We start from the raw sequence: 17,794 nt of genomic DNA on the forward strand, positions 1-17,794 counted from the left end.
GCAGAGTGGTATAACGCTGGTACCTACTAGGAAAGCAGGGAGTGTTCGTGGCTTACGGGGAGAGAAGATCCTGCACTTTTCGGGGGATATGATGAGACCACATGAAGATGAGTGTTCATAAAACGAGTGGAGAAAGAGCTGAAGATCTTCAGAGGAGGTCGAATGAATGCATATATCGTCTGCATAACATGTAACTTGGGTACCTGGGACATCAGGGAGTAGAGAGAGAAGGCGATGCATGAGGACATTGAATAAAAATGGACTGAGGACACCTCCCTGTGGGGTGCCAAGGTCAAATCTCCTGGTAGCACTAATAGCCCCTTTATAGAGTACACGAGACGATCTGTTGCTCAGGTATCCTTGCACCCATCTCAAGAGATTCCCTTTGATATTAAAATCTACAAGCTGATCGAGGATGATATCCTTGTTTGCAATGTCAAACGCACTTTTAAGATCTAGAAAGGCCACAATACTGGTAGGGGAGAGGCGGGTGTATAATTCATAGAGACAGTGATGTGTGCTGCGGTGGGGCAGAAAACCATAGAGCCTAGTGGAGAGTTTGTCGTGGAGGCGGAACATGAGGCGGTTGAGAAGAATACGCTCCAGCACTTTGCTAAAGCAGGACGTGAGGGAAATGGGTCGGAATTTGTCGGAACCGGGTTTAGGAATTGGAACAATGAGACTGGTCGTCCAGGCTTGTGGAACATATCCATATCGTAGGCAGAGATTATAGAGACGGAGGAGGGGGTCACTTGGTACTTTTAGGAGAAGGCGGAGGACTGAGTACGTGATACCATCATCACCCGGAGCTGTCGACCTACTGCTGGCAAGAGCACGGCATAATTCGGATTTTGTTATGGGTATATTGTCCTCCTCATCTGGTTCTAGCATAGCTGCGGACAGACGAAGAGTGCGATGTAACGAATGAGTGGAGAGGGACTCTCTAATATGCGCTGGGAGATTACGAACACTGGATTGTTCAGACCAATCCTCTATGAGGGCCTGTGCGTAATGAGATGGGCTATGGTGAAGACCAATGGGTGTCTTCTTTCGGATCACCTTCTTAATAAGTCTCCACATGGTTCCCACGCTCGTCTGTTGGTTGATGCCATTAGTGAATTGGTTCCAGGCGTCAGTGTGTGCACACTGTTGTATGGTTACCAAGGCGGAACTTGATTCTTGGTATTGCCGTAGAGTGTCGGGGTTAGGAGATATCTGATATGCAAGGCCGTCTGCTTCTGCCTGTCTTTCTGCTGTTAGTATACGGTCGTTGAGCATCCAAGGCTGTACTCTCGTCTGGCGTTTGATATTTGGCCTACGTACATAACGATCGAAAAAGTTGTGTGTGCAGGTGACAAGAGAGTTGTATAACTTTTCAGGAGATTCAACATTAAACTTGGGGAGGTGTGCAGATACGAAGGAGACGTAGTTGGGAGAATACTTTGGGGGGATACTGATTCGCGTGCGTTGGTAAGCTGGAGTAGGCATCACTGGGACTGAATACCGAAGGCAGAGAGCGAGGTGATCTGAGAAGAGGACAGGCACCGAAAAGCACTTGACGTTGGTAGGCACGAGTCCACATGTAAGTATGTGATCGAGGGTACCCCCCCGAGCGTGCGTAGCACCACCAGTGTTCCAGCGAGTTAGATGGTTGTGATGTATAAAGTCGACAAGCCGGGTTCCGCTACGATTTACAGTGTCCGATTGGTCACCTAGGGTAGGGTGTCTAGCATTAAAATCGCCCATGTATATCATACCACGAGTTGTGGGAGTAGGAAGGGCTGCAGTATTCAGCTTACCAGGGGCAGAATAAACGTTACAGAGGCGAATTGCACCACTTCCTAGTGCAACCTCAATAAGTTGGTAAGTCGTGTCATTGTCTTCGGAAGTGCCGAGTGGTCGATGCTGGACGGTGGAGTGTACATAAGTAAGGAGCCCATTTCGAATGTGGTGAACATATGGAATATAACCACTAAGGGATGGGGCTGCCCCCCCCACCAGTGGGACGTCCAACAAAAGCTTCTTGGATAAAGATGACGTTCGGTTGATGATGGTTGACGTAGGCCCTGAGTGCAGCAACCTTCGCGGGTGTGGTTATACCACAGGCATTCCAAGAGAGGATGTGTAGCTGTGCGTTGTTATTGAACGTTATTTCTGTTCTTTCGGAGGCCAGGTGAGACGATAGTAGAGGATCGGGCACTACCTCCTGTTGGTCCTCGGGAGGGGGCGTCCACTGTGATGGCAATCATTTTCTCGAGGCGAGTAGCGAGTGAGTCAAATTTAACAGTAAGTGCAGAGGTTGACGCGATGTTAGCCTGCTGGGCATCCACGAGCGATTTGAGTGTTGCATCGTTAACCGATAGTCGTGTAGACAAGGAGTCAAAGGCGGCCATAAGAGAATCAAAGCGAGCTTCGATGCTATCAAATCGAGTTTCAATAATTGCAACACGATTTGTAAGGGAGACACACGGAGACTTGAGAGATTCTACGGCCTCTTGGAGCGTAATGATCTGCCGAGAGGCGGCAGCGGTGGATGGCGGCGATGGTGGCGGTGGGGGTGGAGTTTGGGTACTCGGAGCCAAGCGTACTCGTTTGGTACATCCATGCCACACATTAACTCCGGCCATTTGGCATCGCGGGCATTTCCACTGCGATTTGTCTGGTGTAGGTGGTTTTGGTGAGTCTGTCGATGATGCCGAGGTAGAGGTAGGTACTATGGTTGCTGTAGGACTACGATGAGGGCAGGAACGCGAGTCATGTTCAGCTGAACACCATGCACACTTTTCATGGGCATTGCAATACCGAGAGATATGACCAATACCCCAACATTTGAAGCACCATGGTTTTTCGTCAGGCGTTTTGCAGAGTTCACATGGTGGTAGGCAAGGAAGGAAGGAAAAGTTAATGTGGGATGGGGGCGGGTTAGGTAGGCTCCATGTAATTACAAGTCTGTTGATGGGTACCTTATTCTGCAGGAAACGGCGTACAGTATATACCCCTGTTAGCTCCTTAGCTAAAGTTGGTTCAATATCTACAGGATATCGTGTGATGAGATATGTGGGGAACTTGTGCGGTCTATCTACAGAATCTTGTATATCAAGAGATAACGACAAAATCGCCCCATCCTTGACCTCATCTATGATGTCCTGTCGGCGTCTCGATATGTAGACATAACTTGATGTGACAGCTGATATTTTGACCTCGGCTAGTTCTCGATTAAGACCAAACATTCTTACGACTTCAGAAAGCCATCGCAGTTTCTCATTAACTCCTGGGTTCCCTCTGAATTGTAGTTTGACATACTCGGAACGGGGGGCAAAGGCAAGAGAAGTAGATGAAGGTGGGGGTGGGGGTGGGGGTGGGGGAGGTGCATTCTGCGTAGCAGGTCGTGATGGAATGGATATGGTAGCATCTTGTAGAGGCAGAGCCTTGTCACTCTTGGTGGCCTTGGCAGCGGGAGATGTCTCTTCGCTATTGGCATCGGAATCGCTATCTATAGGACGCTTTGCGGAAGCGTTGGTGAAGTCCATAGGCTGGGGAGATGGATTGACAGGTGTCATTTGTCGGTGATCGTGATAATCGAGACGAGGCCAGTTTTTCAGTGACAGGTCGTCATCCTCACTTAATGCAAGATCCATCTCAATATTTGCAAGGGAGCCGGGACCTGTGTATTCCATTTTACGAGGCAAGTTTGCAGTATTTGTGACTTGAGCAGTTTTACCAGGTGAGTGATGTGGCCATGATGTGGGTACCTGTGTCAAACACCTCGCACTGCGCATGCGCAGATGTGAGGAATTCGATCAGGGAGGCCCTCCCCGAGTATAAATCACTATTTCGGCTAAGTTCCACAATAATCAAGTTCACTGATAACACTGTACGATGCACTGGGTTTTAACACGGCCTCCGGCCAACTCCGAATAATAGGAACACCGTATATCTTGCGAAAAACGGGGGTCAGTAGCAGAGCTTATCCAAGCAACCGCCACCTACCGTGTCCAACCGTGAAGTCCGGAGTTGGGGGCAATGACACAGTGTTACCCATAGAACGGTCCATATATGAGCTCTGAGCAATGTTCCCTCTAAACTGTGCGCATGTGCGCGCGCACATATGTTTTGCAACTAGCGCACATGAAGGAAAAATGTGCACACACAAGGTTTTCAAATTATATTAAATTCCACTCAATAAAGAAGTTCCTCCCAAACATCAAATTATAAATTCTCTAAAAGTATGGTAACTTGCCAACCGTCAAACCAATATATATATATATATATATATATATATATATATATATATATATATATATATATATATATATATATATATATATATATTTCTAACTCTAGAGCTTCCATTGCAAACAAAATAACTTTGCTGCCTGGCTGGAGTCTAGAGATTGTTTGAAAACGTTTATAAATGATTTCCACACTCCAGCCAGGAGCGGCGTTTATTGTTGTTTCAGCTATTGAATTGCCAATTTGTTCGCTAATTATCGTAGACTTGTAAGTTTGTAAGATTTGTAAAAAGCATTCTTTAACTATCAAAATTTCAAAGAACTGTTGACCCACCCATGTCAAATTTTAAGGAAGCAAAGGGTGTAAAGCGAAAACGAAGTGCTAGCTGCTTTAAAATAGAATGGCTAGATAAAATAGTGGAAACTGTTACGCCAAAAGCTCATGATTTCATAAACATTCAACTGCATGAAATATTTACTTACAATTCTTCAGCTGGAGTTGTTTGTATTTATTGTCGCGATGCAAAGATTTCTGGGGATTATTCTAATGGAAAGATGTTTGAAACCGCTTGGAAGCTGGACTTTTTGAAACGCCATTTGACAAGTAAAATACATTTAAATAGTGTACACAAACTTAGGCAACAAAATCGTTCATTGCCAGCTAGAGGAGCACTGGCTATGCTACTGGAAAGTTAGAGTGACGGAGAGCGAATACGGTCGAATTCAGAGCAGATTAAAATTATTATTGATAATGTCTTGTTAGCTGTTAAGATGAATAACTCGCTACTTTCAGCTCAGCATATCAATGAACAAATGGAAAAGTATGTTGAACTTCCAGACAGCTGGCGAAGCAAAAATTACGCGTTTGAATTTTTGGAAACAATCTAATTGTTGAAAATTACATGCTTAAGCAAATTGCATCTGCAAATTTTCACACCTTAACCATTCATGAAAGCACTGTTAACAAATGTCTCATTCTCTAATTCAAGTTCAGGCGAAAAGGCTGTGAATATAAAACATATTTTGGTGAAATAATTCATTTGCAGGGTTGTGATGCCTCCTCCATTGTGTTAGCTATTGAACAATTTGATCAAGAAAAGAAACTTGATCTCCGAAAAATGGTAATGTTTACCTTTCATGGAGCCTTAGTTATGCTGGGCAAAGTTAATGGTGTTGCTGCAAAACTTAAATTAGATGTTCCACATCTTGTATAGCAACACTGTGGCTCAGCATGAGGATCTGGGGATCCCTGATACATAGAAGGAAACTAAACTAATGAGAGATAGTGATATGTTAATGAGTACATTTTACACACTCTTTACTCGTTCCACAGTGAAAAGAGCTGAATTTAAAGAAATTGTTAAGGCGTCTGAAAATGAAGTTATTGCCTTCAGACCCCTCAGTGAAGTGCGGTGGCTATCCAGGCATTTTGCATTTCAGGCAATTACAAGAAACTATGAAAGACTGATTACATATTTTGAAAAAGACAGACCAAATGATCCCATGGTTAATTATTGCCACAATAAGTTAACTATCGTGACATTCAAGGTACCTCTTCATCTTTTAAGTGATGTCTTTGAGGAAATGGTCTCTCTGTGCAAAATCTTACAAAGAAGTAACTGGACACCACTAGACAGCCATGACTTTGCCAGAGGGAAGATCAACAAAATCAGGAATCAGTATTTAGGAGGTGATGCTTGCTGGAGTGAGAGAGTAAATACTTTACTTAAACAAGAAGAGGCTGAAGTAGAAGATACTAGACCCCTGTTGAATTTATAAATAGTTTATGTGCCCATTTAGAAGACCGATTCCCTGAGAATGAGGTACAAGAATGGGCAGTGTTTGATATCTTCTCTATCTCACATTGTGATTTCTCATTTGGTAGTGAACATGTTAATGCCCTTTGTCTTAAATATCATGATTTTCTGGCTGATACTCCAGAAATAATTAGTCAGTTTAATGATTTCAAATTTTCTGTACAAGAAAAGATTAAATTAAAAGTTATATCAAATTTTACACATACGGTTGTATTTGCTTTTCAGAATGAACGGTTCTGTGATTTGACAAATTTGATGGATAATGGAGGAACCTTCCTTGCATTTAGTGCAGACTGTGCGAGAGGGTTTAGTCTATTGAACGAAATAAAAAACAAACTTAGAAACAGTTTAGAAGAATGTCATTTGGATATGCTTATGAGGGTGAAAAGCTCCCTATTATACGGAAATTCAATTAAATTAGATAGTGTATATAAAGATTGGGTGAATGCCAAAGACAGAGTGGAAAAATATAGAAATAGAAGCTACAATTATATTATACATGGGAGAATTAGTAATAGGTATAATATGAATGTTTAACAAGGTGAGAATGGGTAATGGCCTTATTTTATTATGTATGTTTAGAGGTATTTGAAGAGTTAGAAAGTTTGAAGGTAATTAGTCATTAGTGTTATTTTTTAACTTTATTTCTTATTATTAATCATAGCGATATCAAATGCATATTAAGTATTCATGTTAGCTCTGTGATTGTTGTCATACAATATCCTTGGTGGCAGTGGCGTATCTAGCACAAGTACCGCTTGAGGCAGAAGGCAGGTTTTTATTTAGCCACCCCCTAAAAGATTTAATCACACAGCAAGACGCTGAAAACGAAATAATAGAAATATATAGGTGTGCAAAATAAAAAGACAAACTGTAGCAACCATATATTTTACTCAAAGTTACTTATGTTTGAATATTAATTTGTTGGGTCATCATAAAATGCCGCCCCCCAAAATTGTGCCGCCCTGGGCGGACCGCCCCCCACTTCCCTTGGTACGCCCCTGCTCGATGGAGGTAATATGTAATACAAACTTACAAATTGGGCGTATTTGCTTAAATGATCAGATGGTGACTCGCATGGGTGCCCACATACTTTTCAGAGAAGGCAAAGTTTGCACACAAGCAAATTTCTACGCACACTCACAGCAAAAAGAAAAAAAAAATGAAAGGAAACATTGGCTCTGAGCCCTCATCTGGGAAAGTAATAGTTGTTGAATACTAGTCCAATACATGATCTAGGACTGTGGTGAATCACATGTGTCTGAGCATTGAGGTATCAACCTGCATACAGTCTCCTTTTTCACTCATATAAAGTGGGATGCGCATATGTAGACAATGATCTTGCTCTCTTCCGTGTTTTAAAACTTGAATCATTCAATTCTTGACCATTTGGCTCAAATAGACACTATCTAGAATTCTTCGAGTAAGTAATTTTATTTGTGAAATACATTCTATCTCACTCTCCTTTCTCTCAAACCTCTACATAAGGAAGTTTCAGTGTTCATCAGTTATGGCATTTTTCCTGTTTAACTTATAAAGCTGGTAAAACAGCTTGTCCGTCATTTCTAGCGCCTCAACGATCCTCCTTCCATGGTATCCTTTGTCATCTTAGCACGCTGTCTGAGAAAGTATGCGGTAGCTTTACCCTGATTTTTCGAAGAATGACAACTGCCTCTCTACTCGCGATAGCTTAAGAATTACAGAATATATTGCAAAAGTGATCATTTTGGGTACTAAGGCATATCTTCTGCACACATTTTCTACTCCTGACTCTAGAAAACACCGTTTTGACCACATTTGTTCTTGTGTTATCTAAGAATGAGACAAGGCTTACTATAAGAAGTACTAAATTATTCCCTTTGCTAGAAATCATACAGTATTTGACTTCCACTAAGCCAAACATCCTTACATACTACTTTTAATTCAGCACGAAGTTTCTGGCGTAGATCTAACAATTTTGAAGAAATAAATCGTAAATACCCCCTTTTCTTTCGCAGCAATGGCAGACTTTTTTGTCTTTTCCCTTGAAAAACGATTAAACATTTCCTAAACGCTATAACTTGTACAACTCTAATTCTCTCATTCACTCATGTTTTCCATCAGAATTTCTCTCAACCATGTTTTTCTCTACCATCTGAAATTCATACTAAAAAGGACTGGTCTAGTAGAATTCTCAGAATCTGTTTCCGTGCCGACCCCCTGCCTAGACAAACTGCCCCTTCTTTTTCTGTGAAGTTGTTTCCAACATTTTGCTTAAAATGTGTCTATATTGAAATCGTCCTAAAAATGGATGACCTCCTTTAGCCCTCTAACTACCGTCCTTTAACTGATATCCTGCTTATCTGGGGATATTAAAACTAACATTAATAGGTTATTCATGATAAGCTTTTTTATTTTATTTTATTCTAATTATTTATTTATTTGCTTATTCTTTCTTTCAAATTATCTTCTTACAGTATCTATATTCTCTGATCTTTCGCTTCTGGTTTTCTTTTTACCATTGTATAAAGGTTGTTTACCAATTGTTCTCTCAAGTCTAAAGCCTTTTGTGTCCCTCACAAGACCGTAAATCTTCGCCTGTACGCTTATGCTGATGATAAGAACATAAGAATGAAGGAGTCCATAAAGCCTACACTAGGCACTTCCATATCTATTACCAAATGTCATCCCTATCCATATTGTTGTCTGATATTTCCTTAAAACAACCAATAGTTTCAGCGTTCACTACTACATGGTTAATAAGCATTCCATTTGTTGACCATTCTATTGGTAAACAAGTTCTTACCTATTTCTGTCTTAAACCTAAATTTGTCCAGTTTAAATCCATTACTGCGAGTCCTGTTCTGTTGTCTTAAATTAAGTATTCTGTACAGCCTTCAAATTTTGCTAACTACAGTTCAGTGGCTGACCCTTCACAGGAGACTTATGTTTGGGGTGTTTCATCTCTCACAATTCTTCTGGGTAAGATAAATTTCAAAGCTTTCTTCCTTATCGGTGTCTGTCGTAATACTGCATCTTTATCCCCCTTTTCTTTTTTACCACTATACCTTCGGTCACTGCCCTTCTAAACTTAGTAAATGCGTGCCTCCCGCTCAGACTAGACCATGCAACACCAGAATTTCCAAAAAGTCTAACCCCTTTCCTCTGCAATTGCCGTTTACTAGTCGACCAGCACGGTCTCTTTTTCCTTCTACTGGAAGGTTCTGGAATTCTCTTCCCTCTGGTTTCCCACCTGTGTATGAATTTGCCTCTTAAAAAAATATCCTTACACTGGTTTTGAGCTTGACTTGCTGCACTCGTAACTCTTCTTTCAGGAGTTTCATTTTTGAAAAACATCCTTTTTTTCTAAACTTTGAAAAATACAGATAAAAACAGCCATCCTTGGCATGCCTGTAAGAATATATATTTTGGATCCCATTACATCCTACGCCCTTTTAAAGTAAGAGATTTTGCTATCCTGATTTTCTATTGCGTCATTGGTTTTATGTTATATATATATATATATATATATATATATATATATATATATATATATATATATATATATATATATATACACACATACACATATATCTTTCCAGAAAACTGTGCATTGACCTACAAAGGAGGATGGTGGTATGGGGAATGTCACCGAGCCAATCCTACAGGACTCTACCTAAGAGGAAATCATGAGATCTCTGCTATTGGTGTCAACTGGCACAGTTTCAAGGGGCACAAATACTCTCTCATGAACGTCAACTTCAAAATCCGCCCTAAAGACTGTCCTAATATAAAACATCATACCCTATAAAAGATCCTTTTAAATGTAAGCTTACAGTTGAGTTGTTTTTCCATTGTATATCCATTGTAGAAAAATAAATAGATCAGCTGATCCACAACGATTGTGTATGCATTTTTTTATGACCACTAAAAATATTGGGAGATGCTTACTCTAAATGAAATATTGAGCCTAGGAAATTTCATCACTTCATCCATTTAATGAAGAGCCACTTTAATCTTCTGCAGCAGTCCAGATTTCTCCCCTACAATCCTACTGATATGTCTCTCAAGTGAAATGTTGGATTTCATTAACAATCCCAAATTTTTCTACCCTTCTACTTTTGTGATGGAATCATTTAAAATATTAAAGATTTGTGATAGAATCACTTCCCATGATGTTTAAAGATGTTCTATTTTCAGTTATTTTACATTGCCAGTACTTTGCATTTCTTGGTATTAAATTTAATTTTCCATTCTTGGTTCTATGCAAAAATAGTCTAGATCTCTTTGCAATAGCCTATAATTCTTCTTGTTTCTCACTTCTATGTAGATTTTTGTAGTACCTGCGAATATGACGGAATAGCTCACTGTGCCCTCCATCGTGTCATTTACATATTAATGCTTTAATGAAGACTGCAGGTTCACACACATAAAAGGAACACAAAATTCTCCTAATACAGTGATCCCAACACATGATCATAGCCAAGCCGAAGTCCAACTCCTTCCTCCAAGATCAGATATACCATCTGAATAGAAAGCATGAACAAATGGCAGCCGCGAAAACAGAGGAGCTACAAATAATGGGTATTTTTTAGGATTTATTCAAAATTTGAAAACAGAATTAATGGAGAACCTAGGAACACAACATGGAGCTGCCATCTCGCATAAAGGGCGCGGTCACACTATAAAATCTACGGATTCGCCCAAGTAGAGAAAAATCTGAGACATACGCCAGGAAGAGAACGGAAAGTAAACATAGAGTGACGGTTGGCAGACACATCCACAACGAATACGGGTTTGAATTCAAAGCTAACGGTTGCACTGCAGAGTTGGTAAGTCTTACAGTCAATCAAAAATGATTCAATACCATTTTTCCCTGATACTTGTTAATATTATTGTGACCTCAGCTAGAGAGCTCGTTTTCTGCACAGACACCAGGTAGCGAATACCTGTGAAATTTATTATCTCCGAATAGTGACAAGTGATTGTGTTGTGTTTTTGTAATTGTATACGTTACAATTGTATACAGTTACAGATATAAGATAAAGTGTAGTGCTCTATCAACTTAGAATCAAAACAGTATTCTGTTACTGTACTCCAAAGGTAGGAGTAATAATATAAGGTAAGCAGAGTAAGCTTCGTGTATTTAGTTTATTTAGAGACCTCTTTGGTTTCTTTTGTTGGTTTACATTTCCTCTTTGCCGCTTGTGCTGCTAAAGGAGGAGCGAAATGGTTTGTGAAGGTTGTGTAAACCTGGAGTATTGTCTCAGGATGTGTGAGGAGGAGATTCGTCTTCTCAAGAGTGGGCTCTGTGAGAAGAATGAATCCTCCCCACAACCCAAAGAGCGTTTCACTTCTTCCCCTTCTGTCACTGCCGTGAGCGAGTGGCGCTCCGTGGAGTCCCGTTTGTCGAGTCCGCGTTCGGCAAGCGGATGCCCTGTGGAGCAACCGCTGGCTCTAGCCAATCGTTTTGCTCTGCTGGAAGATGAAGTGGCTGAAAATCAGGAGATCTTGGTGGTGGGGGACTCCATGGTGCAAGGCTATGACGACATCATGCAGCGGAAAACCAAACGACGTTGCAAGTTTGTATGTCAACCAGGCCGTGGGATCGCCGATTGTACCCAGACCATCAGGGAGCAAAGATGGACGAACACGGTTACGATTGTTCACACGGGAAGTAGCGATGTAGGTAGGGTGAGATCAGAGGAACTTGTCTGGAATTACAAGGTCCTCCTTCAGGAGGTGAAGGAACGTGGGAGCCGTCACGTAGTTTGTGGGATCCTCCCGAGGGTCTACGCAGGCTCGTGTTAGAACAGTAGAGCCATAGGGAACAATGAGAGGATATCACGGTTGTGGACGCAACTGGGATACCTTTTCTTGATCCTTGGTATCTCTGTTCCAGGCGTCATGACCTTTACGCTTCTGATGGGATCCACCTTATCCGCAGAGGCAAAGATGTTCTTACAAACCTCATTGTGGGAGTTTGTAATGAACTAGTTCCTTTTTTTTTCAGTAGAAACCCAAAGGGAAGGGGAAATAGAGTGTACTAGGGAAAACAGTAGAGTATAGCATTAATGTAGAACACTCGGTTTCACCACTTTACACTTCTCTCTTTTCTGGGAGATCATTAGGTGACAGTTCCGCGACTGGGTTTTGTCTATGGTCACTGGTGAAGAAAAGGGATTCTTCCGGTGAGGTGTACTCTTGGGTCACCAAGGAGGAAGGGGGTTCTTCCCTTTAGTTAAAATATTGGAAAATAGTTTGCTGGGTATGACTCGTTTCTGGGAGTCGGATAATTGGAGTGGAAAAAAAATATGAAAGGTTCTAACATCCTTTGATGGGATACTGTCGTATAGTTACATATGGGTTATAATCTTCTAGCCAGTGCGTTTCGATGCACAAACATACACCAATCTACAAATGAGTAGGAGCAGGACTAGAAGGGCGAAGGAACTGAGGGATATAGCGATTGATGGGAGTGTGGGGGTTGTGAATTGCAGCGTGTCCATTATATTGGAATGGGTGGTGTTTAGTAGGGTTACGTAGTCCTGTGGGTTTAAGGAAATGGTAAGAGGTTTGGGGGGGATTAGGGGTATTGGAAGGGGTTCAATGGGGTCGAGGACGGAGGTGAGGTTATAACGAAGGATGTGGTGGTGATGGGTGGGTTGAAATCTTGTGTTTCCAAAGAAGATTTCGCATGAATCGGGAATTGAGGCAGGGCCACAGATTTGTTTCTGCCAAGATGAGGGGTTTTCTTTACAAATTACAGAAACGAGTGTGGTTCGCGGGAAGAATAGGAAGTATTTGGTATTAATGTGTACGTGAAGGGGTTTGTTGGGGTTGACTTCTTTGTATGTGCAGCTGTCAAGGGTGCTGGAGTTCAATGTAACAATTTGATTCATACAGGTTAATTCTGCGGTACGGTAGAAACTGAAAAGGTACGCAGGGCAAACGTGGAATTTAGAGACAGCTGATTTGCAACTGGCGAGGTCGGAAGAGGAGGTATATGAATACCATTGGCCGTCGTCAGATTTGATGACAGTCGTGGGTTCCACATCAAGAGTGATAGTTGAGTTATTGTAGGTGTATGGGAATGGGATTATATTCCAACCTGTGAATCTATTCTGTGGGTCGAGGGGGATGTGTGCGTAGATTGCATTTGTGCCTAGTGTTGTGTCAATGAGAGGGTAGTATAGGTCTAGTTGTTCGGAGGGGAAAATGCTTTTTAGGTGGAGGTTTCTTAAGGCGACGGAGAGTGCAGTTTTTAGTTTGCCTTTGGGGAGGAGGTTCGAGGTGGCCTTGTTGGCGGCTGCGTCTATGATGTCGAGTGTAAGTAAGTTGTAGTAGTGTCTGACCATATCTATGTGGTCGCTTATGCTTTTTATTTGTTCAATGTAGTATATGAACATTTCTAGTTCGTGGAGGTGGTTGGATTGGCTAAGGGAATATTCGTGGAGTTTGGAGAAACGGTCAAGTAGTAAGTTTACGGATCCTGCTAAGTATTGAGAATTTTGGGAGTTCAGAAGAACAAGCTTCCCCATCTTATTTAGTTTGGAGGCCATTTTGTCTATTGTGAGGTGAACATTGGTTATATCTTCTTCAGTTGCAATGCCAAATAGGGATTTAGAAAAGGAGCCCATGAAGTTCATGAGTCCTCTTTTATGTCTGAAGGAGGCATGGTGGAGTTCTGAGTTATGGGTTGATGTCATGTCACTCCGTTCAATTGTGGAGAGTTGGAGGAGTAACGTGTTTAGCTTGGTGGAGATTAAGTCGAACATGTTGTCTCTTGATTTTGAGGAGTTAGACATGGGATCGGGACGTTTGAAGGTAGTATGGAAGTGGTCTGATATGGTATTGGTTAGTTTACGTATTGACTCTAGGTCAGAATGGACTCTCGCGATGTCGAGTTCCATCCTGACCGTAATGGTGTCTCTGATTACCATTACCTGACCTGCAGGGGCGACTATCGCTCCTGGTATCATCCTCGGTTGTTCAGTGCCGGAAAGGGCTGCGATGAGGCTTACTACGAGGATGAGAGGTAGGATTGGCCTGGAAGTTGGGGAGTGGGGTTAGGTATGTAATCTCCAGATGTTTTTGTTATGTTTTGATTTGACATGGACATGATATTCCATATTATGGGTATGATTCTGCCAAGTGAGCGCGATCCAGAAGGAAGTAAAGAGAGATTATATAGTTGGGGAAAGGTTGGATGGATAGGGATCGCGAACACCTCCCACTCAGATGAGCATGACGTCCTGCTCACTAAGGGGGTGGGGAGAATCTGGGCAGGTGTAGTGAGTTAGCGCTTGGGGCGTAGTGTCATGTGAAAGGTGGGGGGTTGAGGATGCGTGGTTGTGGGTGGAGGCTGGTTTGGTAGGAATCTATGCCTATCTAGGATGGAGGTTACGTCGAGGTTGGATTTTGTTTGTTTTAGTTTTTCTCCGTGTGCTGTGATGAGGGTGTCATCTGATGGGTCAATAAGGTGGTAGTTGTTATTACCGAGCGTTTCCGCTACTACCAGGGGGCCGAAGAACTTTGGTTTAAGTTTGTTAGATCTGGTGTGTTGTTTGAGCATGGCAACATCGCCTGGAGTGAGAGACAAGGATCGAGAGTATTTATGTTGCTTGGTTTTTGTCTTTTGTTTTTCTTGTTCTAGGTTCATTTTGACCTCTTTGTGGATCAAGTGCATGGCAAGTTCTACGCGCTTTGCGTAATCTTCTATGGTGTAGAGGGGGGGAGGGGGGTTTCAAGGATGTCATAAGGCAAACGGAGGGGTTGGCCAAAGACTACGAAGTGAGGGGAGTTCTTCGTTGCTGAATTTATAGAGCCATTAATGCTGGCTTGTACTTGCGGAAGCCAGTCTTCCCATGTGTCGCAAAGGCATTCTTGCAGGGGGCGAAGGACTTCGAGGACCTTTCTGTTAGTCCTCTCAACTAGTCCGTTTCCTTGCGGGTGATACGCAGTGGCGTACAATCTGTTGATGTGGTATAATTTGGCTATGTTTTGGAGGACCTCGTTCTTGAATTCGGACCCGTTATCCGAAAGGATTTGCCTGGGGATGTTGTATTTGCAGAACACATGGTCGACTAGAGCTTGGGCCACTGTTTCCGTAGGAATCACCTAAGCGTGTACACATAGACTGTGAAAGTATGTTTATCTTCGTGCCTGTATCTATTAGGAATGTACAATGGAAAGTCCCTATTGTGCCTGTGAAACATAGGGCTTCTGGTTTAGCTATGGTTGATGTTATGATTTTTTTTTTTTTTTGTGGGAGGCGTGTGTGGATTCCCCCAACTGATTGTTTTGGGTCCTGTTGAAAGAAATGGGGCGTTCCTGTTGTGAACGTAGTGTTGGGTTTTGGGTTCGGCACTCGTTGTCGGAGTGGGAGTATGTGTTATGAACTGAGCAAGGTTTGTCCTGGCCGTGATGGGTAGGTTTAGGGATAGATTGGCGGTTTTGTTGGTGGCAGTCTTTATCTGAATGACTATAAGAGCTATGAAAAGTGCAGTAAGTCTGACTGTGGTTGGTAGGTGGTCTTTGAGGTCTTGCCTGATTATTTCCCATGCTAGCTGACTGGGTGGAGGGTCTTTGGGCTTTGCACTCTGCGTCTGAGTGGGATGTTGTGTTATGAAGAGAACACATCGTACTTTCTCTAGGGCGTTGTCTGCAATCCCAGGTGTTGTGAGAATTAGATTTGTGGATATCGCACCAAATGGGGCTGAGGGTATTTATAGGGGCTCTTGGGGTGCGAGGTTAAGGGGGGATTGGAGTGTTATGTACGGAGGATATTGTGTTTATTCTGGCCGGTTGCGCCTTGCCGAATCTATCAATGCCACACCTGTCTGTAATGTGAAGGATGTATGTGGACGGAGAGGTGTCATTTATGTCAATGTCAACTCGCTGGGCCTCTCTTTCACACTTGATGGGGAGGGCCATGAAAAACATAGCAAGTTCCAGGAGGTTGCACATAACCTCTCCTTTGACATAGTTCACACCTTGGTTATTCTGTGATACCCATGGGGAGGGGTTATTGAGTGAAGCTCTGATTGTCTTTGAGACTTCGGCTACCTGTGCCACGATAGAGTGGAAGGAGGAGGAGGGTGGGGGGTTGCGCATGAATTCCATAAATTTGAATAGAAAATGAACATTATTTTGAGGTCTGTCGCTGAAGAGTTTCTGAAGTTCTGTGCAATACTGTGCGTATGTGATGTTAGATTCTAGCTTAGATTCTAGGAGACGGGAGAGATCTTTGTAATCATCCCTTGGCTGTATGTGGTTGTTAAGAATAGTTATCTTATGTTTGTCCTGGGTTATATTATTGTTAGCAAAGTGGACTTCGCATGCTGCGATGTAGTCAGTGATGGTGATGCCACTTGCTTTCGAAAAGGTGGGGATATCAGGATTTGTGGTTGAGAGGGTATAATGATTATGGATTTGGGTAGGGGGGTTTGGAGGGGGGGAATTTGGTCTAGGAAGATGGGTGGGCGTATGTGGGGTACTGGGTTGGTAATTAGCCTGGGATGAAGTCTGGTTCATATGGCTTTGATTAGCCGGTGGGGTGGTATTGTTAGTACGGGGCTGGGTATTTGCCTCGGGTGGGGTAGGGTTCACATGGCTTTGATTTGGTGGTGGGGCGGTATTGTTAGTATGGGGGGAGTCAGGGGGGGTTTGGGTTTCAGCCTCCTGTGCTCCTTCTGAGTCCGCCATGTTTAAAAAACTATGATCTAGTAACTCGACTAGGTTCCTAGCCGCAGAACGCGATCGGGTATTGTGTGACATCGTAAATAATATTGTACATGTAAGCAATCATGAAAGAAAGACAATATACAAATACATATGAACAAAAAAAAAAGGGGTATATTACTTGTTCATGGTTCCGTAGGTAGTTCCTATGTAAATGTACTATAGGGGATGTGACGTAGGCGAAGAACAACCTAAAATATTAGTCTATAATTAGATATCTATATATAACTTTTGCTTGCTCACTTTCAAAGAAAATTGAAATCCTAGATGAAGTAATCTGAGAACATAAGAATATGCATGCACATACAAGTATTTATATATGTAAATATATATATATATAAATATATATATATATATATATATATATATATATATATATATATATATAAATATAATGGAGATAAAAGGGACAAAATAATGGGCTTGTAAGATGGACTGGTAGGGTTACTTGTATAGCAGACCGTTGAATCAGCTAGGTGGTCCTGGGATGATGCAGAGAGCCTGGTGTGTGATAGAGCCCGGAGGAGGGGAGGGGGGTGCCAAAGGGGATGGATTGGGGTGACCTGTCCCGGTAGATGGGAGACCCTGACTTCCCGCTTCTGTAGATGTGGCACCGCGATGAATATCTGTACCGGGCTGGGTCGCACGGACGAAGTTCGTCGTAGCGGGGTCAATTGTGACAGATCACAATTGCGCTGAGTCGTCGAGTAGCGGCAACTGCTGCACTTTGAGTGTGAACTACAACTCACTTGTAGTGCGTTGAAAAGTACGGCCACATAAATGCAAATGTTTGTGGTTCTCGGACACTCGAATTACTCGACGAGTAATGCGGTAACGCGTGCTACAATACGTGTCACGTATTTCGGGGGGTGGGTGGCGCTGCCACCAGTGTAAATGTTCTATCCTTTCTTGGTGGTATAATTAAACACTTTAAGACCCTTTAAACAAGTCTTATTCCCAAGTATATTACACAGCGCAGACTTTTCCAGGTCTGCTTAGCTACCACCTCAAGGATTGACTGCC

At 42.4% G+C, this 17,794-nt stretch overlaps 2 protein-coding genes across 2 annotated transcripts in view; one reads left to right on the forward strand and one right to left on the reverse strand.

Moving 5' to 3' along the window:
* Positions 1 to 9,935, forward strand: part of LOC143039890 (techylectin-5A-like) — a 59,023-nt gene extending 49,088 nt beyond the window's left edge. The window contains exon 5 of the mRNA XM_076210212.1: positions 9,631 to 9,935. Coding sequence (XP_076066327.1) covers positions 9,631 to 9,839 — 209 coding nt within the window. The 3' untranslated portion in view covers positions 9,840 to 9,935. The remainder of the gene's footprint in view (positions 1 to 9,630) is intronic.
* A 2,201-nt stretch (positions 9,936 to 12,136) lies between these two features.
* On the reverse strand, positions 12,137 to 16,962 carry LOC143039676 (uncharacterized). The gene is made up of 2 exons (XM_076209914.1): positions 16,893 to 16,962; positions 12,137 to 14,077 (listed from the first exon to the last, which is right to left on the reverse strand). Exons 1-2 carry the CDS (start codon positions 16,898 to 16,900, stop codon positions 12,406 to 12,408), a joined length of 1,680 nt encoding a protein of 559 aa, XP_076066029.1. The 5' UTR covers positions 16,901 to 16,962; the 3' UTR covers positions 12,137 to 12,405.
* Between the last annotated feature and the right edge of the window lie 832 nt (positions 16,963 to 17,794).

This window comes from Oratosquilla oratoria, chromosome 27 (genome assembly GCF_046742065.1).
Source record: "Oratosquilla oratoria isolate Oo_2021 chromosome 27, ASM4674206v1, whole genome shotgun sequence".
Lineage (NCBI taxonomy): Eukaryota > Metazoa > Arthropoda > Malacostraca > Stomatopoda > Squillidae > Oratosquilla > Oratosquilla oratoria.